This window comes from Genypterus blacodes, unplaced genomic scaffold (assembly GCF_046128005.1).
Source record: "Genypterus blacodes isolate CSIRO-AG114 ecotype Tasmania unplaced genomic scaffold, CSIRO-AGI_Gbla_v1 ptg000022l_1, whole genome shotgun sequence".
Classification (NCBI taxonomy): Eukaryota; Metazoa; Chordata; class Actinopteri; order Ophidiiformes; family Ophidiidae; genus Genypterus; species Genypterus blacodes.
In genome coordinates, this window is record NW_027466835.1 from 2920217 (window position 1) to 2945246 (window position 25030).

Below are 25030 nucleotides of genomic sequence, written 5' to 3' on the forward strand. Positions count from 1 at the left end.
ACAGTGTTGTTGGTTCGATGTTCTCATAGGTACAGGTTATTATAAGATAACCTACATCTGCCACGGTCAAATTTGCATTCAGGCTCTAAAGTGGTAATCTGTAGGATTTCTCATTTTGTTGATAAACGAAAATTAAAAAACAAGACAAAATTGTATATAGTATGGTCATATAAATAACCATTACTGTTACCTCCCTTGCCTTTCAATAAGCCGTTCTCTCCAGCTGGACGTGGTGGGGGCAAACCAAGAGGAGCAGGAGGAGCAGGAGGAGCAGGAGCAGGGAGGAGTCTGAACATGAATATGAAGTTTGCCTGTGCTCAGTGCTGGCGGGATGGTGTGATCAGTGAACCAGACAAAAACCTCAAGTACTGCGCAGCCAAGGCCAGACACATGTGAGCAAGAGCACAGACAAAAGAAGAGTTTTTGTAAATTGGAGAAAAAGATTTGAAGGCCTTTATCTATGTGTCCGGATTTCTGTCTGATTTTCCGCCGCTGTGCTCTTGTTATCTTGAGGTGGCCCAAAGAGCAAAGGATACTGCTTGTGAAATCGTTGGTGAAGGGTAAATGGGTTCATGTCCGACCACTGCCACATGCCAAGAACTTCCCTGTCCAATATGAAGTAGGTGTGCTTCCTCAGTCCACAATATATGGGAAAAAAATTATTATTATTATTTTTTTAAATGTGTTCCATCTTTCAGTTAAACATGTCTTTATGTATTGTTGTCCCAAGCTGTGTGGTCTGTGTTTAGTATGTGTTAAATAAGGAATTTGTCTTATTGCTGGGAACAGTGGTTTTGATGAATTCCATCCCTTGAATGTTTGTACTGCTATAATTTTTGTATGTATTATGATCCAACATAATGTTTTTGTTGTTGTTGTTCTTGCAGATTTGTAACCACGTTATAGAGAAAAGAAAATGTACCTACACTGGGAACTGCATGTTTGCACACAGCCAAGAGGAGAAGGAGATGTGGATGTACATGAAGAATAATGATTGTGAGTTAATAAAAAAGTGCTCTTTTATCACTCACAAATCTTTGCTTAGTCTGCTTGTTTGAGTGTCGTCATCGAGTAAGGATTGGAGTTTAACAGCAGTTTTGAATCCTGGAATTCACTATATCCTCCAAACTGACTGAAGTCACTCGGCAACACTTGGCTGAATCTGAAAGGTTAAATGTTTAGCTTTTTCCTAGTTGTTACAGACAAGGATGCTGACTTGTATGAAAAGCATGTTCAAAAATGTTTAAACAACAGTTTCATGTAACATGGGTCCATGAAGGTCTTTGTTCAGGATATCATCTGATCACATCAAAGGGAGCACAATAACTCAGGGCAACATTGAATAGAAGTTTGGCTGCTATCATGACATGGAATAACAGCATCATCATTATAACATTGTCTGTGTCTGTGTGTCTTTGTATGCAGTGAGGGACATGCAGCAGATATATGACATGTGGCTTTCCTTAACACATAGTCAGCAGGGGGACGGAGCCGTGCTCACTCAGCTCACCCCAGAAGAGAAGTACATCATCATGCCAACTGACTATGCTGAGCCAATGGTGAGGGTGGTGGCAGAAAAGCATTACATCGTGCTGTAGGTTGTGTGGGAAACATTATTACTTTCATGAGAGTTTAGGATGAACAACTGAACTACTGACAGATCTTCTCTATATGTGTGTATGTGAAGCTATCTTCACAGGCAGGTGAACATAGTATTTTAGGCCATCTGTCTAAAAGTCAGGAGGGAGTGGGCCGGTTGACAAGACATTTTCGGCAGACAGCCCGACCAACCAAAAAGAGCTGCCCAATTATTAAAGCATGATGGTGCCGACTACCAAAAAACATGAAAAGAAGCAAGTGAAAGGAAAAGAGTTTGACTCCCTTTTCATTTAGATAAAATAAATGACACATGTTGTTTTTGGAAAACATTTGGCCACAGAGTTGCTTGTACAGTAAGCACGATGATGTGGATAATGATCCTGTGTGTATCTCAGAGTGGTTCCTACTGCCGTCTGTGTGGGAGGCACAGTAACAGTGAGCGACAGTGGCAGCAGCACATCTCCTCTGAGAAGCACAAGGACCAGGTGTTCAAATGTGAGGGAGAAGAAGAGGCTCTGACGTGGAGCTACCGCTTCCCCGGAACCTGCTTTGACCTCTGCCCCAGGTAAAACAGCTTCCTGCTTCCCTCTGCTGCTGTAAACTCAATGTCGAAAATATGAATAGCTGCTGAAATTCACTGTTTAGGCTCCAGCAATGAATAGATGCTGAAAGACATTCATATCTTGGTATTGGTTGTATTTTTTGTATTGTTGTGTATTGTTGTTTATTGTTGTTGTTATGTACTGGTGTTATTTTTCCTCACTGTAGTGAAAATTAGACTTAACTATCTAAGTTTTTATTTTTTAAAGGAGTCAGTGTCAAAAGGAATCTCGGATTATTTTTAACCACGCCTAGTGTCTGTTCTGTAAATCTGTCTTTAATCATTTTCCACATATTTCAATGTTAAATAGCCAGTACAGCCTTTGTTTAACTCTTATTTTACATACCTCTCACTCTGTTATAATTACATTGACGTTGTGGTGATGACTGACAGGTTGGATGGCGAATGTCCTGATGGAATGAGCTGTGACTACGCCCACAGTCCTGAGGAGCTGCAGGAGTGGATGGAGAGGCGCGGCTGCCTGAGGAGAAAACTCGCCAAAGCCAGAGAAGAAATGCTCATCATGCCAGACGAGTTTGACTTTGGGAAATACAACTTTCTACTTCAGGATTGAAAAGAATACATTTATTGTCTCGAACATTAGTAACTTTCACTTATTTGAAATTTTTTGGTCAGTGTTGAACTATCCATCGTTCTGTTATAGGGGGATGTGATCAAACTGTTTACTACTACTGCATGCATATGGTTTCCTAAATAAGTCACTAGAACACAGAATAAATTGTAAGATGTTTTAATGTTACCGAATATTGTTGTTATTGTACTTGTGGAGAATTTTCACAAACCCATATATCTTCACCAAAACCATTAGTACAACTGTGTGAAGGTTTAACAAGACTAAAATCAAAAATCAGAAAAATGCTAGAGAATGACTTGGTAAAGCCTGATTTACACCCGGGATCTGTTAATATACTTAGACAGATACAGTAGCAAGAATTTAATGTCATGTCAAATGCTTTCTTCAATGAAAAAATATAAAGAAAATCACATCAATCAACTCATCCATCCAACTGCGTCGGATCTTTGTCCTATAACATCAAATCTGATCTCACTCAGTGTGAGTGTTCAGAGCTTGTTTGGACTAAGGAGTTTCCTCCTATTATTAACATTTTCCTTCCCTTCCTGTCACAGCCACACGAGACATGAGAGCCTTGTGCATCCTCCTGTAAATCTTACACATGTTTTTGTAATTATGTTTTTCAGTCTACATAACTTCCTCATCAGGCCACTCCACACAAACAAACTTCAAACAGACACACGCTCTTCAGTTTTCTTGCTGCCTCCCCCTGATATTTCATCCTCCTCACTCCTGCCCAACTCATCACCCCAGCATCATGTTCTGCATAAAGTCATGTTAACTTTAGATAATTGTTACCGGACTTTTGTGGAGATTTGTGCACTCCATTCATTGATACAGTAACTCATTCTGTCATTAACAACTGTAACATGCTAGGGTGGATCCATTTATGTCTCCCCCTACTATAATTGGTAATTCACAAAAGAACATGAAAATGAAATACAGGAACCTTCCCCCCCGCTGCGACCCTGCTAATTCTGGAAAAGGTAAACAAATATACACAAACATGCACACACACACACACGTGTGCCTGTATTTAAAGTTTGATAATATATAAAAGGTTTCTCGCCCTTCCTAGATTCCAGAACTGCGGAATCACATTGTGCATGAGAATTTAGGGAAGACAATTGATCAAGCCAAAGACACACCCTTCAATACTCCTCCCCCCTGACAATGACCTGATGCAACAAGCTCATAGGTAGGGCCAACCAAGTACTGAAAGTGAAAGTATATTAAATCTGGCATTGTCACTATCACTAAGAGATCATTATTGTATGTTTCCAAATCTGGCCCATACATACAACTCTGAAGTGATGGAGAGTTCATTGCCTGAAAATCCACAGTGTGACTCCTGTGGGAATGCACACAGTTACTCCACACTAATGTATTTCTCTTAACATCCGTGCACAGATGCATGACCATCTGATTGCTATGACTTTTCATTTAGCTGATAATCCTACTTGTTTGACACTTTCTGTTAATATATTTACCTCTGGTTAATCTCTGTGCTGTTTGCAGAGCGAACTGAATATGTAGAGCTAAGACAGACTGAAGTGAATAGTGTTAACCTTTCAACCTTTTGGTATTCACAACACACTTTCTTCCATGTTAATATAAGAAAGCAATAGGATGAAATGCGTCTGAATCACAAATATTACTAACAGCAATGAAAACTTATGATTGATGCAATATAAGTTAATGAAAGTGATAAATTTGCCTGTCTTGTGAAGTGTAAAGTTCTGCTATTAAACAGCCTCCTGGAAGAGACGCAGACCCTCCGCAAGCAGAGCTCCTTGCAGGCAGGCAGGCGCCTCTCCTCGGCTCTGCTTCGGGCTCTGAAGCACCGGATGTCAGCCGCACTCCGTCTCGTCTCGTCTCGTCTCGTCTCATCTCTCTCTCGCTCGCTCTCTCTCTCTCTCTCTCTCTCTCTCTCTCTCTCTCTCTCTCTCTCTCTCTCTCTCTCTCTTGCTCTCTCTCTCGCTCTCTCGCTCTCTTCCTTCTCACTCAAGTAAAGAACGCGCAAACGCCGAGACTTTCACAACAACAAGTAACCAGGCCTCCGTGAAACTATCCGGCGGTGATCGATTATTTCCAGGGGTGTTAAGTCGAAGCTGCACACCTCCGTTACTTACAGATTGGATGTAATTTATACGGAAACTTTTCTGTCTTCGGTTGGAAACAGTTTCCACCAGCAGCTCCTCTCGACCTGCTTTCTCATCTGTTTTGGTAAGTTTGAATGAATATATAACTTTACACTTTGTTAAGCCGATAGTTTAGATAGTTTGGATTTACTTTGTGACTTGATAAGATCTTGCGTATAACGGGATTCATCTCCCGAGCCCCCTTTGATGAGCCCCTCGTTGTCTTAGAGGGGATGGGCTTACACTAATTAATATCAGAACTACAGCTTGTGTTGTAAAAAGTACAATATATATAGTTTGTGTGGTTGTTTGACAATGTTCAAGTAAGCATACCAACTACGTCCATGGCTTTATGGCTTTATGTTTCTGTTGTGCAGGATCACTTCCCCTACAGAGCAATAAAGTTTCAAAACTCTTTTTGTGGCAGTTTTGCTACCACAACACTTATCTATGTCCTCTGACAAACATAAATGCAAACCAACCAGACCTGTGTGGTTGGATTGCATTCTACTGACACTTCTACTTCCACAATCGAATGGAATGGAATACATCAGTCCTAATACGTTCCGCCTTTGTGAAGCTAAAATGTTCAGGCACAAGATTTATTGCACATTTGGTGATTTGTAACATGTTCTAATTGTTTGGTTCCTGAATAAGTGTGGTGAGTGAAATGATGAAATACAGTATATGATTGTGACCTATGTTTTATTATAAGTTTACCAAACTCAAACAGTTGTAATTCACAAGGTTGTTAGTTACTGTATTCCATTTAGCTGTGTCAATAAAAAAGACCATGGTATTTTACAGCTAAATGTAATATAACCCTCATTACCTACACTTGTGCTTTTTCTGCTATGACAAGTAAGAATCTCAGATGTATGGGAACAAAAAATATGATGTTCTATTTCCCCTCTATTTTTTTAAAGTTTTAGTTTTTCAACATCATTTGAGCAGCATCACCAAAATGGGGCCTACCACAGACAAACCTCAATATAGGTAACTACAAGAATAAGGGAGAAATACTCAATGGTTTTATATTACAGACAAAGGAGACAAATAGTTTGTCTTTTGGCATCTAGTAGCTAATAAATTCTGTTTCTTCTGCCTGTCAGTGATAATGGATGAAGCTACGGTCTGAGTGACACGATGTCTTTGGGGGAGCTCATCGAGCTCCAGGATCTGAGGCTGGATGGAGAGCAGATAGAACTAACGGGCATACATTCACCCTGCTCCCCTCCACGCTTGGAGAGGGCCAATGCTCTGAGGATCAATCCAAGGAAAGTCCCTGAGCTCCTAAGCCGGGTGGGCATCATCAGAGTCCAGAATGACACACACTATTCAGAGCTCCATGAGGAGAATGGAGAAGGACACAACTTCCAGCCATGCAGCCATGCTCACCCTACCTGGTGTGATCTGTGTGGTGACTTCATCTGGGGACTTTACAAGCAGAGCCTGCGGTGTGGCAGTAAGTTGTTCTCTGAAGGATGGTCGTGTGCATGTGTGTGTGTGGGTGTGGACATTTGCATGATCTGGATTGAGAGCAAGAAGTGATTTGGTTAAACAGAGAAAGATGTGACCATAAACTGCAGCTATGTTGCTGTGGGCTTGATTAGAGGACTACAGTATTAAGTGGACCTCTGATACTGAGGCTCTTTGAAGCCCCCAAAAGAACACACACACAGATGACAGTGTATTACAGGCATGCACTTGTTTAAGTGGTTTCAGTGGTTTGTTGCACATTGTTCTTGCTTAAGTTGCAAAAACTTCCGTTTCTGTCACAGTGGTTTGAGAAATATATGAAGTGTGTGTAAATGTAACTGCTGAACATGTTCACTCAAAACTGCAGTCAAATCATTGTGAGATACAGTACTTACATAGAGATTGATAGATACTGTAGACAGACAGACAGACAGACAGACAGACAGACAGACACACACACACACACACACACACACACACACACACATACAAACATACATACTACAGTGCCTGCAGTGACTCTAAAGGGCCAGTGGAGGACATCACTCACTAAGTATTGGACTCATGATATTCTCCTCTATTGCTTCATGTGTTTATACATTTGACAGATTCTGTTTTAAAGCAGTGACCTTTGGCTCTTGCAGATTGTGGATTCACATGCCATCACCGTTGCCGTGCCTTGATCAGGCTGGACTGCAGTTGGGATCGAGGCTCTTTAGCAGATCATGCATCTGTTGTGGAGCATACCATAGAAACAGACACAAATGTGGTAAGGACTTTTCTAATGACCACAAGATATTATGTGAATAACTTACTGTCAGTTGGCTTGTACTGTTGCCTCACAACAAGAAGGTCCTTGTTTCGATTCTTCAGCCAGGTCCTTTCTGTGTGGAGTTTCCGTGATCTCCCCATGTTTGCGTGGGTTTCCTTCTACCCTCAGAAGGCATGCAGCTTAGGTGTATTGGAAACTCTAAATTGCCCTTTAATGTGAATGGGAGTGTGACTGAGTTGTCTGGCTGTCTGTGTTTGCCCTGGGATAGGCTGGCGACCTACTACAGTTGCAGTACAGTGTAGAATGAAAAGATTAAACTCTGGTCGAAAACGTGCATATATACTGTATAGACAAAAAGTATCAACAAAGAAGACCAATGAAAACCTTGTGTGATCAGGAAACAAATACACATGGAATATTGGTTTATTGGAGGAGTTCCATGTTTTAGCCCCACCTTGCTTTGTACATAGAGTAGAGTTGTTGTTTTCGCCTGGCACTGTTGTCGGTATCCTGATGGAAAGCAGATCAAGTCTGGATATAATTGGTTTCTTGACCGTTGAGAGCTCTTTCAGCAGAGATGAAATCCCTGAAAGCCTTGACTGTGCCATAATAAAGGAGGAGTCTGGACTTTGAGAAGTAGTGCTTCTGTCAGCAGCAGCAGCATTTATTACTGCACATTGAAAAACATTTTTGCAAACATGACATAAATGCTGTTAAGAAACGTTTTTGCTGCACCATGCTTAGGTCAAAGTTTTTTATCGGTACCCTTACAGCTGTAGACCATCCATCAGTTTTAAGAGCATACATAACGCTCAGAGCATACACAACCCCAGATCTACATCATATGTATCTTAGCTTGCTGTTCAACTTGTTTAATAATCCATTCAGTTACAGCCACAGTGAACAGGAAGAAAAACATAGTGTCTACAAAGAGCAGCATGTGGGGGTGGGAAAATATTGAAGGCAACAATGAAGTGGCCTCCATGTTATAACACAGCATGTAAGATAAGATGCATTAAGGAGCTCTTTAGATTCACAATGTGAGAAACAGGAAAAGCACAAGATGTAACGTACTGTACTCCAATTCATTACTGAATACAACGTACAAAGGTCAAGTTTTATAGTCAAGTAGTAGGCCGTTGTTTATCTTACAATACAATGATGAAATACAAACATTTGCTTGGTGCAGATTCTTCTTTCTTGTGTTTTTCCTTCATGTACCTGTTAGTTTAATTAACTATTCTTCAGACAAAATCAGCAACACCGAGTCACTTTGTCCTCTGGTAACTTGTAAGGACAGATGTCTTTACTTTGGACATTTGTATTAAGTAACAATTAATGAATCAATAATTATTAGATTGTTTCATTTAGATTTGTTAATATGGTGAATTGTTGTAATGAACATAGGACAGCAGTAGATTTGAAATCTCATATTAATTTCTTCACCTCCATGCTCTTGGTTACAGAGCAGAAAAGGGTTTCGACTTTTCAGAGCTATTGATTCTGTATCGTTGTGAGCAAAGGGTAGTGTTTCCATTTTCATTTAAAGTGCATTGGTATATAGTGAATAGTCTCACAGTGATGTTGCAAATGTATCAACATTCTACATTGTGGCTTCTGGGCTTGTTGATGGCCCATGACCACTATTCACCACTTGTATTGACCTGTCTATGGTTTCGAGTGGTTTGACCATAATCACATGATTCATTACATACTGGTGTTCCCACAGAGTTTTACTGATTCTCTGAATCTAGGAACATAAGGAACATTAAAAATTGCATTTAAACAATGACCATACAAGAATTAATTTCTGTATGTCAGGTAAGATCTTGAATTGGAGACAAAGAACAAACAAACAAATATTCAAGTGGCGGAAAAAGCCAGGGTACCACCCTAGAACACAAATTAATCTTTCCTCCCATGATGCAGCAATAGCTTGCCAGTTTCAAGCTTATGAGTACAACTGCGCACGTCTTTTTAGATATGTTACAACATACACATACCACAATATATTCTGCATTCAGGGTTACACCACATGTCAACGGGTCATCTTCAGGAAGTAAAAAACTACTGACCGATTAAACCGTTTTTATTTCCTTATAGCCCAGGAACTAGCAGTCAAATGTCAACGTACATTTTATTGTACTATTATTGTGAATTAGTTTGATTTTATAGTTGCTGGAAATATCAAAACTAACACAGCTCTTTCAGTGACTTTGTTGCATGTGAGTCTTCCCTAGAACAGACTAATTGCTGTTCCACACAGGAAATGCAGGGGGCGGTAGGGAGCGAGCGGGTGAAAGATGAAGTCATCGGTATTTCCCTCCGGCGGCCAATCGGGACTGGTTGCGCTCGTTCTGTTTATTTTCTAAACTCAAACCAACGGACCCGGGTGGGGAGGGGCGGTGCGATGGGGGGAGCAACGGGCAGGGCGGAGGCTCGACCACATCCTGTTTCACACGCACTCACACAGATTGTACATTGGAAACGTGGCCGCTAGAGCGAAAACGTCGGGTTAGTGTATCATTACTAACGATAAAGAGATATTTCGCCATCTGCGTGATCAGTTTATTTGAATTTTGACTGCCGAGACAAGTCGTGTCAGGTTTTTAGACTTTCTTTCGAGAAGTTTTAGGTCTTTACAACTTTAGTTCCCGTTAACGGAGTTTCAGTTAACTCGGCGTTGGTTTCAACCAGAGACGATATGACGAACATGGCTAGCAGCGCGGAGAAAACCCCCGCCTTTGAAATGACCTGGGGCAGCTCCACCAGCAGCGGCTACTGCAGCGAGGAGGACGCCGATGCCGAGTTCGAGCAGTACTTCACCGCCCGGACATCTTTCTTCCCCAAAAGCCGGAAAGTGAAGCAGGTGAGGAGAGGGCGCTCGCGCAGCTCTACCGTACGCGTAGTCAAACAGGAGTTAGTGCGATGTTTTATTAGTTGTCGTTCAGGTTTTTCCCGGGGTTTGCTCGAAGTTAATTGTTTTGCTCAGGGGCACATCGGAAGGTGAATCTCAGGTTATGTCAACATGAGGTGCTCGAACCTGGGAAACTAACACACAGTAGGGCGGTGTCTAGAGTTCACCAGCTGAGAGTGAACTTCCAGGTGGTACATACACATTGCTCAGTAATGTGTGGTTTTCTGATTTAGTTAAGTTAATGTTAGTTACTATATGACGTTTTAATGTAAGGAATGCATCGGCATAGGTATGTAAATCAATCTGTCCGTCTGTCCGTCTTTTATTTTGTAATATATATTTAACCATCATATTTAACAAAATCCAGATCAATATTTGTTAGAGTTCTGTTCTTACTTTGCTATTCCATTGTCGTTATAATCTTTGATTGTAAACTTCATTGTTAAACTCATAAATGTCATTGGTACTGCAGTTGTCAAAAATCTAATGGCCAAATTTGACAGATCTTTGCCCAAAGAAACATTTGATGCATTTATGTCATACTGATACAGGGGGATAATGCAAACATCTCAAAATCCATTCTGTAGTGCTTAAATATGTTATGATCTGTAGGGGGGGCATTTTTGTAAGGTTATGCCACTTCATATGTTAGCATCAGAATCAAAGGAAGGAACAATAACAGGAAAGTCTGGCGACTTAACATAAGTCAACAGGTTTCAGACAAGCCTGCTTGTGACTTAAATAAATAACAACCGGACATTCTTTTCCTCTAGAAACACATAATGACACCTTTTCATTAGGTTGTGACAGCACAGACACAACGCAGGCTCAGTAGAGTGCTGGGAACAAAACATCCAGACATGTTCCCTGATGTACACCCGCCTCTCAGGTTCACATCGTTCATTCTTTTATCTCCCACTCCTCCGCCTTACACCCTCATTTCTTCATCAGTGACACCTAAGCCCTCGCTCAATGAGTCATGGAATGTTTTTAATGTGTTTCCTTTATAGTCATTATTGAGTTAAAGTGTGTCATTGGTTACACACCCACATCTTTTTTTTTAAATTGAGGAACAGATGTCATCTTCTCCTAAAACAAGAATGCAATGATTCACATTCTATTTATGTGTAGTAGCCATATTTATTTAGGTTGTATTTGAATGTTCTGATATGGAATTGCTTGTGTAGAGAACGTGTTTGACCCTCATATTGATTTCAACTTGGCAGAATTCCAATCTGGCTAATGATCGCTGTTATTGATCTTGCTCTGTTCGATATTGATCAAGGTGCTGTCCAGCTTTATTAATGGTTTCAACTTAAACCACGTTTCCATTAGTCAGGCTGTGGTGCAAAAGTTCAGTTTGGAGCATCGTCCAGAAGAATTGCAGCTTTTGACTGGCATTACTTTGACTTCTTTGGAACCCCTCCCTGTCTCCAAATGAGGAGTTGGCACACAGCGCTGAACCACAGAGCTGCTTTAGCTTAGTAATACTCTGGATAGAAAACAGGAAATTCCAAGTGGCCATTTCACGCAGGAAATGGATGTTGCTGACTCAAATGTGAATGTAACAGTTGCTACAGGCCAAATGTGCATGACTGCGACTCTACTGGTAGTGTGTGATCAAGGCAGCTGACTTCACAGGGTACGCCGGTAAAACAAGGGAGGACATTGTGTCTCTCTCGCTGGTTAAGAGCCGGAGAGCAGAGGCTATTTTTAAATGGATACCAAGTTAAGGAATGCAACGCAGTGCTGCTGCTCTCATGGCAGACAGCTGCACCCCCCCCCCCCTTACATCCCTCCCACTCAGAGGGATCAGAGGGGATGAACAGGATTGGTGAGAGCTGACATCATTTCTGCAACGTTGACAGGAAGTTTGGTGGCTGATGCAACGGACAGCCACTGGGAAAGAAAAAAAAGGGGGGGGGGCAAGAAAAGTACATTCACAGCACAAGGCCAACTAATTGTTTTTGGGTAAACTGAACAATGAGGAAGTAGATTTTGTAACAGGGGAACTCAGTAAACAAACAGACTCAGTTCCTGTTTCTTTGGATCACAGATTGTGTATGAAACAAAATGAAAACGACAAGTTGTGGCCTTGACCCCTGTGAATTCTGTTACAGGAGTGATTTCTTAAGAAGTTACTCAAGTATTTGTCCCCGTCATGTGTGTGTCGTCATCATAATACAGTATGATGTGAAGAATTCTTTGCAGTGTGAGAATGCCTAATGATTGAAAAGATGCCATGTTGGATTTGTTTTATTCTTCAGCGGTTGTATGGTGTATGTTGTGCTGCTGTTGTCCCTCACTCCCTCCACCCCTCTTCTTTCAAAGTCATGGTTTGGATGTGTGTGCTGACACCTGGTTTGTTAACATTGAACCTGTCATTGTCCTCCAGGATGAACAAACGGAGGAGGTCAAGAAGGAGCTGACAACCGGAGATATTCTACAGAAGGTGAAGGAGTACAATGCTCAAATCAACAGCAACCTGTTCATGAACATGGTGAGTGCTGACGATTAACACCCCCGGACTGACATTTCAGTGTAACAGACATCTTCATTCAGTCAAATGTTTCCTCTTCAACAGAACAAAGATGGCTCCTACACTGGCTTCATAAAGGTTCAGTTCAAGCTGGTGCGGCCTGTGTCAGTGCCGCCGCCAAAGAAAGGGAGTGCAGGACAGGAGGCCGGCGGGAGGAAGAGCGGCGGAGTGAAGCGTCGCACCTCCTTCTACCTCCCTAAGGATGCATCAAAGCACTTGCACATAAGCTCGCGCACCTCTGCCCGTGAGGTCATCGAGGCGTTGCTGAAGAAGTTCACTGTGGTGGACAATCCTGGCAAGTTCGCTCTGTATGAGAGCAACGAGCGTCATGATCAAGGTTTGCTCCTTTTCACTTGTTGATTCACTGAGTGGCCATCCTCTGTCCGAGTTACAGGGCTTCTTTAATGTAAAATGTATTGGTCTTCGTCCCCTTCAGTTTATCTTCGTAAGCTGTCTGACGGCGAGTGCCCCCTGCCCCTGCGTCTGTGTGCCGGGCCCAGTGAGAAAGTAATCAGTTTTGTGCTGAAAGAGAATGAAACTGGAGAGGTCAATGTGAGTGCAACATGAACATTAGCAGTACAAGTGCCAAACCCCACTGTACATTACACACAGATGGTTGCTTTTGCAGTCCACACACACTAATGTGGTTTTTCCCTCCCTTCACCACCCACAGTGGCATGCCTTCTCCATGCCAGAGCTGAAGAACTTCATGCGCATTCTTCAGCGTGAAGAGGAGGAACACGTCAAGCAGATAGTGCAGCGCTACGCTCTGGCCCGCACTAAGATGCGAGAGGCTTTGGCCGGATCGACCCCTGGCTGAGACGACCGACCTGGGGGATAACCGTGCACCTCTTTGACCGGACGGTCCCTGGAAGACCACCAGTCAGCGCTGCATCGGAAGATCCCAGAGAACACACCTGCAACGCCTCTACGGTGAACGAGCGAATGAGATGGGCGCAAATCGATGAGCGAGAGCTAGCGCGAATGTGCGTGTGAAGTGATGCGAGAGATGAGAAGTGCCTTACACCTGGAGAGTCTGATGTGCCTGAGAGAATGTGCTGAAAGCATTGAAGAATGGCAGAATGAGACATTGGTTTGATCCAGGAATGTCTTCAGTTATTGGGGACTATTTGAATATCCTATGAACTTCAGCTATGTCACTTTAAATCTCAGCAAGTTTTGTCTTATGAAGATATTAAGAATCCCTCTCAACCACACATTTGTTGATACAGTGCTATAATCAAGCACTGATAGAGTTTAACTGTTACTTGTATATGAATAAGACACATTCCAACATGAATAGATCACTGCTGAGTAAAGATGGCATTTGGATTTTCATTTGACCCCAGGCTGAAGTCTGCCATGTCCTTTATACGCCCCCCTGATGATGGGTGACACGTTGTTGTTACTGTATGCGAGTATGACTGATGTTTGAACATCTGTATGCAATTATGAATGTTAGTCACCTTGTCTGACTGGAATCTTCTACATGTTTGACTGGAAGCTGCCACTCTTCCTGATATCTTTGTTCAGTATTGTCTTTTTTCTGTCCTTCACAAAAACGTTGGTCGCTCACTTTGTATTGTTTCAATCCACAAAAGTACATGTTTTAGCACCGTGTTATGTAAATGTGCACTGCGTTCAGTAAAGAAATTCCTCAGCGACATCACGTTTGTTATTTTTTTGACAAATCCGATTTAAATGAACACGAAATGCTTCTAGATTGCTTGACGTTTAAAAATACTCTACATCGGTTAAATTATTCAAACAATTAACGTAGACTATGTCAGTTATTGACATTACGACAAACACGTGGCCGTAGGTTTTCCACGGTAGAGCCTCTAACGGAACAGCCTGATCAGCTGATCGCCTCATCACCGCACGGATCAAAACAGCTAGCGGTACATAGCTCCTGCTGCCGGAAGTTGCTGACGGCGTCAACATGACATTTTAACAGTTTGTCACCAGGTAGGATGATAAGCAGACTCGCGTTTCTGTGAAACAGTTTTTAAATACGGAGGATACAAATAATCCTGCCGGTTGTTTACCGACAACTGCTCTAAAGGACGGCTAGTGGCCATTTAGCTAGCTAACACATGATAGTGAGTTGCAGAAGCTACCGGGCTAGCTTGAGTTCATGTTTTATTACCGTGCGTAGACGGGATACATAGCTTAAATCGTAAGAAATCCGGATAGTATTGGGCAAAAAACTAGGGATTGCATGTTTCCGAACAGTGTCAGTGAATTAATAGCATTAGGCTGATAGTTTGGCCGCTGTATGGCCCTGCTGGTTAGCCAACAAGCTAACTAAGGTCGACTGGATGAAAGTATCAGGATACCGAAAAACAAATCATGAGATTTAGTTTAGCTGTGTTGATGAAGGCATTCTCTCTCTCTCTCTCTCTCTCTCTCTCTCTCTCTCTCTCTCTCTCTCTCTCTCTCTCTCTCTCTCTCTCTCTCTCTCTCTCTCTCTCTCTCTCTCTCTCTCTCTCCAGTAGACAGTGAGAGTCTTCCATGTCTTCTCTCTTGTGCACTCCAACCTTTCAGATCCTAGTTTCGGCAAAGAGCAGCGTGTCTGGCTTTCCCTGGAGACAATGCCTCATATGTGAGGATGGGAGGAAGTGGATCCAAAGCCAAAGGTGTCTGGCCTTTTTCAGGCACCGGAGCTGGAGGGGATTCAGCCGGTGAAGGGAATGAGCAGTCTTTAGCACGGCTCAAAGGCTCCAGAAATGCAACCCCCTTTGTTTTCACCAGGAAGAGGTGAATCACACACACACATGCTTGTTTCTAACACTGTTCTTGTGCAGACCTTCTCCGCCGACAGAGATTGATAGACTTTCACCTGTGTGTTTCTAGTTCTTTATACTACGACGAGGACGGTGACCTTGCACATGAATTTTACGAGGAGACAGTGGTAACAAAAAATGGCAGGAAGAGGTCCAAGCTGAAGAGGATCCAGAAAAATCTGATTCCACAGGTGAGAGGACATATGTGACAAACTCAAGTGAATTGTCAACTTCATCGTAACCATTACTCATGAACCTTTTTTGTTTTTAGGGAATCGTGAAACTTGACCACCCCTGTATTCATGTGGATTTCCCCATCGTCCTCTGTGAGGTGTGAAGAGCTGTGCTGGAGTCGCACATCACGGTGTGCAGTCACGTGTGCTCTCCTGAAGAAAAATGGCATCAGAGTAACGCCCTGTTCCAAATTTGCAGCTTTCTTTTGTCACGACTGGAACTGAGGTCTTGGAAGAGAAAATGATAAATCTACCTGATACGTAAAAGCTGTTATTTTGGTCCAAAGTGAGGAAGTACTTGTTTCACATCAATGCAATGTAGTCATAAGGTTATATCGGTGTATAAATTGTGAACTTAAACTAAATTGAGTTTGATTGGATTAGAAATACGGGCCCCTTCTCCACTCCACAGCACGTGACATATACAAGTTCTTAGAGAATACATTGAATTGTTATGTATTTCTCTTTTACATTTTTTGGAGGAGAAAAAGCTCCCGTGATGTGAAAAAGGCTTAAAAAATGGTTTACGCCTTCTGTGAATTGTTAACGAGCGTCAGCTTTTCTGTTGTCTGTGTTTATGTATGCACTTAGGTTTGATTGAGGGGAATGTGTGAGAGGAATGGAAGATGTAGTTCCATGGTTTGGACAATGACAGAATGTGAGGATTATTGTGTATATGGCGATGTTCCTGTAATACATTGTCATATGTGAGTCTGTCTCAGTTACTGGAGTTCAGACCTACACTAGTGAACACAATATACTGTAAATATGTTTAGATTTCTTAGTTGGAAATACTTGAATAAATAAATAAATGCTTTACCGAAGTATCTCAAATAAAATATGTCTTCATTCAATGTCCAAACATGCAACATATTGATGTGTGATAACTGTGATAAACCTTTATATTATGAATGAGGCTAATAGTCGTTATGATCCAACGACTGGTTTACTTTGGATTTGAACAAATACAGTGGTTACAGAGAGGAGGACGAGTCAGAACGAAAACCAGTTGTGGATGTGGTGCATTAGTTCTCCAAAGTAACTCCACTGCTTATGATTACATTCAACTAAGTGGTCATTTTTTTTAGTACAAGTCAGTAATTCCCATAGCTCAGTGACAGCTGTAAGTATAACCTTGTCATCGCTGCACTCTGTCTCACAGTCTTATTTTTAGCTTTTGCTCAGTGCCTTCTTGAATCTTACTGCCTAGCTGAGCTGCAAGACGGATGTGTGCAAATGAAGTAAGATTTATGTTTCCTATTTATTCCTCTATTGTTTTATACTAATAGCTAGAAGGGAACCTGAGGACTTTATCTTGAATTATAGTACTTAACATGAACACCAGATGGCAGAATAAGCTTCTTTATGAATTGATGTGGCTTTACTACGAAATAGTGATATTGTAAGACATTTGTCAGAAGACCAAAGATGTAATTGAATCCTGTATATGAGATAAGCACCAAGACTTTGGGTTTTGCTGATCTTGCCAATTGCCATAGTATCTAATTTCCCATAGCAGTGTAAGCATCATTCAATTTATTGTAGACCACAGCCCCACAATAAAAGGGAAGAGCTTCCTTTGCAGCAATGCTCTCTGTCTGTAATTGTGTGGAATGTGGTTGGGTGTGTTTTCGGGTCAGAGGTCAGGAACTTTGATGTACTACCCCTCGCGCTGTCCTTTGATGTTTTGCATTAACTCTTGTCTGTTCAAAGGATGGACTCTCCCACAAATGTTTTCTTATTTAAATTTATGAAGTCCATAAATGTGACACTGTGCACCTAAGTGTTTTATCTACATGTATCTGTGTACATGAACATGACTGAGAAAGAATATCTTAATGAATTATCATTAATCTTGCAAAAGACTTAAATTTTTTTTTTTAAATATACACGATTGAAAACAAGATTTTTGCAGATGCGGCTAACACAGTGTAGCTGTTTAAAGTGAAACACAAATCTGTATTGTGTAGCTCACTTTACCGGAACGTTGCACCTAATTTAAGAGTGTCTTGGATCCAATTTTGGTTGGTAAACTGAAATTATGTTTTTTTGTTAAGATAAAAATGGCTTGTTCTAGTTTGCTCCATCCTAGATTTCCAGTTCACAGGATTACACAAATGCAGCACAATTCATGAAGTAGCTGGATGCATAGTGAAGGTGCGAGGGCGTGTTTCCAATTTCCCTGCCATTGTTTTTCGCTTCCTGGTGGTGCTTGACTACTGCTGATGTAACGTTCAGGAGTCGGAGGTGAAAGGGAAGCGGATGCTAGAGGAGAAACTGGACATTCCTTTGGTCTTTCCCCTTCGCTCATTCACACAAAGTTGTTCATGCACTGCACTTTTACTTCAGCACACAGAGAGAGAGAGAAAGAGAGAGAGAGAGAGAGAGTGACTGTTGACAAGGTAAGGTGAGTCAGCAGAGCTCGTCTGAAAACAAAAGCCGGAACAGACTTCAACACAGGAAAACATGTCACTTCCACAACCCTACCTCACCCCAATCATGTGCTCAAACATCCTCCAGCTCACATGTATCTGCACAGGAAAAGTACATCTTGATTTGAGAGGAAAACTCTTCTCACTCAAGTACTCTGAGCAGAAGCAACAATCCAATAGTTTTGTTGATGACAAAACCATACTACTTGTAAACGGCTACATTCCCTTCCCTCCACTCATCACCCTATCTTTGAGCTTGAAAACAGGTCGTAAATCATCCTCATCATCAGCCTGACCTCCCCTCTTAACTCATGGCCTTTACTCCTCATGCCTGAACCTGGCTCTTCTCCATCCTATCTGCTGTACTTGGCAGCATGTGGTACTTGGTAACATCACCAGTCACAAGTGTCTTTTACCACAAACCCCCACCCAGTTGCATCTGCATACCAGATGCCTTGTATCCACTGTCCGAAGTGTTTATAGAGTTAATGGGGAAACTGTTCTTTCCTGTAGTAAAAAGTAGCAGGACTATAAAATAAAGTTTTAAAAGAATACAGGGGTAGATTTTTATACCTCAATTGTTGCAGGTGGTGCATTTATCTAAACAATTGTGTTGTTTAATTGATAGCAACGTGTCATCTTTTATGAGCTGTATTATATATTGGTTGTAAAATCCTCCAAAGTAACAGTAGTAGTCATTAAATAAATGAAATGAAATGTAGAATATGTCGAAAAGAAATGTGTTTTGTTAAAATAAATAAATAAAGTGTGACAGAAATTAATCTTCATTTGTACCATTAAAACTCTGCTGCTGTTAGTTTGGCAGAGCTTAAAACACAAATCACAAAGTTTTGCTTGATAGTAACATCTTACACACTCAGCAGGTTTAAATGACACCACATGATCAGGTCTTGTGTCTGTGTGTATGTGTGTGTGTAAACGCCTGCTGTAAGTTGCCACAGAAATGAAATGTTGTTTTTATAGTAAGTCGTTTTTTGGTTTTCTGTTTCTACTTCTTATCTATGGAATGTTACAACCCTCATATCTGTGGGTTTATTCTTGAAAAATAGGTGGGCGTCTTCAGGTTTGTGCCCGTAAACGCCTTCAGCAACAACTGTGCAAGTCTGTAACATCCGCGAAATCAAGCAGGTGTGAAGGCTTCATTTCTAAAGCACGTACATTTGGGTTTATTCCAGCAAAAACAACTCTGTACTCTATAGTGTGGATCATGTCTACAAGGAGTCAAAGGATCGAGAGGCTGAAGGCGGGCTATGGTGCCTAAATGATGCCTATTTACAAACCTCCTCTAATGTCTCCACCTAATCTCTTTTTATAAAGCTAAAGGATCGAGTTTGAAAGCTCAGCACGCAGTTGTCATCCGGAGGCATGCCTGTCTTATTTTAGAGATGTGGCAGTTTCGCCTGTGTTGACCCTCTGTGAGTCAGGACATGCGGCTCAGTGGCTCACTTTCACCGCACAGAGCAAAACTTCTAGGACCGAATCATGCGCTGCTACGCCGGGACTCGCGAAATCCACCTTATGACAAAAGGATCAATCAAAACAAAATGAGCTTCTAATAAACGGACACGTTGAGGGCGATTTGGGGGTGTGAAGATACTTTGAAAGCAATTGGACACGCCTGCGCAGTGATTAAAGTGTGTGCTTTTGTTTCGCCACTCCCCCCTTTCACAGTCTTAATGGAACATCCTGAAGCGGTCTGGCAGAAGGGGAAAGCAACCGGCGACTGAAAACATCGCAGGGGGGCAAATTCACTTTACTTCACTTTACTTCAGTGTGCAAATGGAAACTAGAAGATAGAGACCAGCCACGTGACGAATAAAAGCTCGTCTGCTTCTTACCCCTAAAACACCCCTAAGTTCATATTCATTTTTCTCTCCCTCCTCTACTTTGTTTTGAGGCAACACAAAACGCGCCTTGAACTCTTTTTTTGGGAATGTTTCCTCGGCCTGACAGGAAAGGTAAGTCCTAAGGATGGGGATCTTTGACATGTTGTTTTTCTAATCCAGTGCCAAAGTAAGTAGTGATCAGTTTGTGTTGATGGAAAAAGCTGTTTTAACCCTGCATCTGAGGTGCACACACACATACACTGCAAGATGTCTTAGTAACTTTCTACTCACAGGAATTTGATTTCGTTTATATATTTATTTATGTTTGTGTAGTGTAAAATTGTTAATATCTATCTATCTATCTATCTATCTATCTATCTATCTATCCATCCATCTATCTATCTATCTATCTATCTATCTATCTATCTATCTATCTAAATGCTTACACTCTTCCCTGTCTAGGGCAAAGAGCGACAGCACTTTCTGTCCATTTCCATCAGAAGACATGTTGCACTGGACTCACTGGAAAGTGCTGCTGCTGATTGTTCTTCTGTGGGACCACGTCTGCACCTCAGGACTGAAACCCACGAGATGGCCACTGTATTCCCAAAAACCTTTGCTGCTCGCTTGGAATGTCCCGACTGAAGATTGTGGCCCTCGCCACGGAATTCTTTTTCAGCTGGAACAGTTCCAAATTGTGGCCTCACCCAATGAGGGCTTTGTTAAACAGAACCTCACCATTTTCTATAAGGACCGCTTGGGCTTGTACCCCTACATTGACGAAGATGATAATTTAGTGAATGGTGGGCTTCCACAGTTGGCCAGTCTCACACAGCACTTGGAGAAGATGCCAGAAGGTGTGCAGAAGTATATACGGGAACCAGGGGCGAAGGGTCTGGCAGTTATTGACTGGGAGGAGTGGCGCCCACTGTGGATACGGAACTGGGACACCAAACGTGTTTACCGCAAACGTTCTTGTGAGATGGTGCTCCAGAAGAACCGCTCTTGGCCTCCGGAGCAGGTGACCAAAGTAGCCCAGCAGGAGTTTGAGATGTCTGCCAGGAAATTCATGCTGGAGACACTGAAGCATGCTAAGAATTTGAGGCCCAACCAGCTGTGGGGGTTCTACCTGTTCCCAGACTGCTACAACCACGACTACAGGCGCACTCTGGAGAACTACACGGGCCGCTGTCCTGACGTGGAGATCGCACGCAACGAGCAGCTGAAATGGTTGTGGACTGAAAGCACAGCCCTCTTTCCCTCAATCTATATGGGCACTGTGCTGCGCTCTTCAGCCTCTGGTCGTCAGTTTGTCAGGAACCGTGTAAAGGAGGGGATGCGCTTGGCCTCATCAGGAGACGGGCTGGCACGTCCTGTCTTTGTGTACACCAGACCCACCTATGCCAACTCCCAGGATGAGCTGACAGAGGTGACAAATACTCTTAATCTAAATCCTGCCATTTAATGACGTTATGACCCCAAATTGTTGTTTTAGAGTAAAGTTGGTAAACGATAAAAGAGCATTATTGAGTTAAAGTAGAGTTAAAAATGCAGCTGTAATAACTTCTTTTGAATATTTGGTTTTATTCATTGATTTCTGTGCTCAGGTTAACTTTTAATCACAGTGTGGCTTAAACTTCCAATTGTCTCGCTCTCACACTCTCTCTCTCTCTCTCCCTCTTCCTCTGCTTTTCCTTATCGGCAACCACAGTCCTTCCTGTTATAGCAGCGCACTGACACTCCGATACCACTCATGTGTGTGGATTTGTCAGGATGGGTGTGGGTCAAATTGAAAATTTCGGAAATCTGAAACACTCAATGGACTATTTCCTTACGGTAGAATGACAGATAAGCACTGGTAGCTTCTCACAGCTTTGATCCTGTTACAATGACTTCATTAGTGACTGATGGTTCTTCTGCTCCCTTGACCTCATCATGTATAATAAAGTTTGAAGTGTTATACTTTCCCCTTTTACAGACTGATTTGGTCTCCACAATTGGGGAGAGTGTGGCCTTGGGTGCAGCTGGAATTATCATGTGGGGAGAAGCGACTTATGCAAGCAGCAAAGTAAGCGTTCACATTCCTATACATACCTGTTTCATTGATCTCTGTCAAAGGTCAAATGTGCCACTTGATTTACCTGACGTGCTGTAATGTGGTGAGCTTACGTGCTGTTGTCGGTCATTTGTCATCGATAGTTACACATCAAGGTTCACAATTAACGGCTGGAGTCACATGCCAGTTCATGACCATAGTGTTATAAAGCCTTATCTGCCCCCCCGGACCCCATTTTGAGGTACAGGCCTCCATTTAGCTGAACTAGTACAACTTCCTCCACTAGTTTAGTTTATGTGTTTCACTAATGTTTGACCAAAATGCCGGATGTTTCTTAAATGTGCCGGGAGATATTTGCAGCGAGTGATTTGATTTTGGGTTTGAGCTATTGGACTATGTAGGTATTCATGCTTTGTATTGGGTTTGTGCATTCAAAAATTAAACTGATAAGTTATTGTCTGTTCAGTTAAACTATTGCATCTCCATGAAACTAATTACAATAAATGGGTTCCCTAGATTTGGTTTTGTTCCAAACCCCAAGCCTCATTCAAATAAGATCCTGATAGTATCCATGTTGTTATTTATGTTATTCAATTTCTTTGGAGTTGCATCCATGTGAAGGGAACACAGGCCTGTGGGGAGGAAGCACAGATTGGGGCGGACATTTCTCCAGCAATACATCACTTTATTTTGTGGTTGCGATAAACAGCAAACCCTCCATTTTGCCACAGCTCTTGAACAGTCGTTTCAAACAAACCGATCAGAATGTTTTTTGTTTTTTTAAATGAATGTGGAAGAGAGAGGTGCCTCTTTACTGACAGGTAGTTTTTGTTTTAGAATACTGGAGTAATGTACAGTATTTTATATGCTTTTTCTTTAAGTGTGACTACAGTGAACATTCTTGATATTTTCAGTGTTTGTACTTGGAAACAACACCTTTTGCTTGAACTCTATAGGTGTGAGTAAACGAATGGACAGTTATATTTGCAGACAGACACACAGACATGACTTCATTGTGACTCTTGTCGAGCTGAGTGAGTATTGACTGTGTCCTTTGGTTCTTTTATGTCCAGACCAGCTGCTCCAAGCTGGATGCGTATCTGAGGGGTCCTCTGGGTAAATACCTCCTCAACGTCTCCACGGCAGCGGAGCTATGCAGCCAGACCGTGTGTGGTTCTCACGGCCGCTGTCTACGCAAGAATCCGGACAGCGATGTTTACTTACATCTGAGCCCTATCTCTCATAGTGTCAGCAGTCAGGGCGGCAAGCTGACAGTCAGCGGCGAGCTTAGTGAAGCAGAGAGAATCCGTTTTGTAGAGGACTTTCAGTGCCAGTATTACAGCGGCTATCAGGGAGACGGCTGCGATGAGAAAGACCCTCAGCAGCAAAGGGGGAGATCAGCTCAAATAATGGCATCAGTACTGCAATGTGTGATCTTGTTGATCATGTCTGTGCTCCTCTGTTAATCTACCGTACATTAACACAACTGCAGTGTGTATGGTGAAGTACAAGAGTGTATATGATTACAGAGTGGGATTGTTTGTGAATAAAGGGGACTCGTTTTTGTTCTTTCAATTGCTGCAAAGTATGAATGGCACAAAGTGAAATTCTATGAGAAACACTGTGGAAATTGCAAAGTTATAGCTGATTACACGATAGCAATCATCTTTTTTTTAACAATGAAAGACCTGCTTGAAATAACTCTGTTTACGTTTGGTCTCAGTTGCTTCTTCCTCCTCTTACATGCAGTGATTGTGCTTGTGAAGAATGAATTGATGTATGTCGGTAACTATGTGTTTTTAAAGTGGAACTGATGCACTTAATAGCACAATATCATTTAAGTTCTTGACCTTTTTACCATGACCTCTGACAGCTGATTTTTTAGAGGCGTGCAGTGTTACTATTTATTTGAATGTATTGAAGGGTTTTCTGTGATATTTCATGATTTTATGTCTAACCTCCATGACTACTGTTTTGCCACTGTCACTACCCAACTGCATTTCAATCTTTGTACGTTATTTGTGGTAAGAACGTCTCTCTGACAATTATGCTCCATGATTTCACTTACCACTTCTCTGTATATACTGTTTTCGTCCAAGCAAATAAACACGCTCAGCTGTAATTTCCTGACGTGCAGTTTTAAGTCACTGAAATGATTCAGAGGAACAGGGCTCAAAGCTTTTCAACAAATCAAGAAGTATAAGGGTGAACCCAGAACAAAAGGCTTTGAATCACAGAGGTAAGTGTACCTGTTTGCAGTGAAACATTATGTTCAGTCTCTCATAGGTGGGGGGGAAATGTGCCGCTGAAGGGGACTCGCAGCCCAGTAGTCTGCAGGGAGGGACACATTTTCCTCCTGCGGCCTCATACCCCCTCCTCATGTAATTGTAGGGTGCAGTTAAGCCAAGAGTTATTTTTACGACTCTAAAGACTTAAATTCAGCGGAGGAAGTTCCATTATAGCTTCCTTGGCAGCTGCGAGGAAGACTCCCAACACACTTTCAAGTCCACTTAATGAACTGTTTGATTTCCTAATTGACAAATAGATTTTTCCTTTCTCAAAAATGACAAAACAGAGTTTATCAAGGAGATGTGAGGACGGAATCCATTTTTGATTAGTCCTTGTCAGTCCTTGAAGAGTCTTCCTGTCTCTTCTAATTGGCTGTTGGATATCTCACTTTGCTCTTCTTCCTTGCTTTTTTCGGGTCAGCCAAATCATGAGACTCCGGCTGGAAAAGGCCACAGCATGCAAAGCAAAACAAGCAGCATCTATTAAAATTTAACCAGGTAAGTTCCAGTTAAAGTTCTCACACGATCACTGTCCACTTTGCAAAAAAATAGCTTTAAAAGTTACTTTTGTCTTTTAATTAGGATTGGATTTTATTTGCTGAAAATGCCTCAACACATCCCATGTGCACATAGATAGAAGTAAGCATCATTACATTTTCCTGCATACGCATTAAACCTCTTCACTTCAACATATTTTTGGTTTTCAGGTCTCATCTTCCAATTCAAAAGTTTGTGAACCATTGCT

At 41.9% G+C, this 25030-nt stretch overlaps 4 protein-coding genes across 7 annotated transcripts; all 4 read left to right on the plus strand.

Annotated features, from left to right (window-relative positions):
* Positions 1 to 192: 192 nt before the first annotated feature.
* LOC142992455 (zinc finger CCCH domain-containing protein 7B-like) lies at positions 193 to 3219 on the plus strand. The gene is made up of 6 exons (XM_076142901.1): positions 193 to 392; positions 514 to 619; positions 888 to 996; positions 1426 to 1559; positions 1995 to 2164; positions 2594 to 3219. The coding sequence occupies exons 1-6, from the start codon at positions 295 to 297 to the stop codon at positions 2772 to 2774; spliced, it is 798 nt and encodes a 265-aa protein (XP_075999016.1). The 5' UTR covers positions 193 to 294; the 3' UTR covers positions 2775 to 3219.
* A 1547-nt stretch (positions 3220 to 4766) lies between these two features.
* Positions 4767 to 14309, plus strand: LOC142992424 (ras association domain-containing protein 1-like). Of its 3 annotated transcripts, XM_076142851.1 has the most exons (8): positions 4767 to 5021; positions 5863 to 5932; positions 6049 to 6401; positions 7060 to 7184; positions 12500 to 12604; positions 12689 to 12980; positions 13080 to 13195; positions 13317 to 14309. In XM_076142851.1, the coding sequence occupies exons 3-8, from the start codon at positions 6083 to 6085 to the stop codon at positions 13461 to 13463; spliced, it is 1104 nt and encodes a 367-aa protein (XP_075998966.1). In that variant the 5' UTR covers positions 4767 to 5021; positions 5863 to 5932; positions 6049 to 6082; the 3' UTR covers positions 13464 to 14309. The 3 variants fall into 3 exon arrangements, with proteins under 3 accessions (XP_075998966.1, XP_075998967.1, XP_075998968.1); XM_076142852.1 differs by lacking the exon at positions 5863 to 5932 and having other exon boundaries at positions 4768 to 5021; XM_076142853.1 differs by lacking the exons at positions 4767 to 5021; positions 5863 to 5932; positions 6049 to 6401; positions 7060 to 7184 and adding an exon at positions 9633 to 10056.
* Positions 13480 to 16156, plus strand: LOC142992425 (tumor suppressor candidate 2-like). Of its 2 annotated transcripts, none has more exons than XM_076142856.1 (4): positions 13480 to 13576; positions 15191 to 15403; positions 15500 to 15620; positions 15701 to 16156. In XM_076142856.1, the coding sequence occupies exons 2-4, from the start codon at positions 15255 to 15257 to the stop codon at positions 15764 to 15766; spliced, it is 336 nt and encodes a 111-aa protein (XP_075998971.1). In that variant the 5' UTR covers positions 13480 to 13576; positions 15191 to 15254; the 3' UTR covers positions 15767 to 16156. The 2 variants fall into 2 exon arrangements, with proteins under 2 accessions (XP_075998971.1, XP_075998970.1); XM_076142855.1 differs by lacking the exon at positions 13480 to 13576 and adding an exon at positions 14454 to 14611.
* Positions 16157 to 19809: 3653 nt separating this feature from the next.
* LOC142992743 (hyaluronidase-2-like) lies at positions 19810 to 24108 on the plus strand. The gene is made up of 4 exons (XM_076143277.1): positions 19810 to 20073; positions 20404 to 21370; positions 21920 to 22009; positions 23071 to 24108. Exons 2-4 carry the CDS (start codon positions 20447 to 20449, stop codon positions 23461 to 23463), a joined length of 1407 nt encoding a protein of 468 aa, XP_075999392.1. The 5' UTR covers positions 19810 to 20073; positions 20404 to 20446; the 3' UTR covers positions 23464 to 24108.
* The last annotated feature ends 922 nt before the right edge of the window (positions 24109 to 25030 follow it).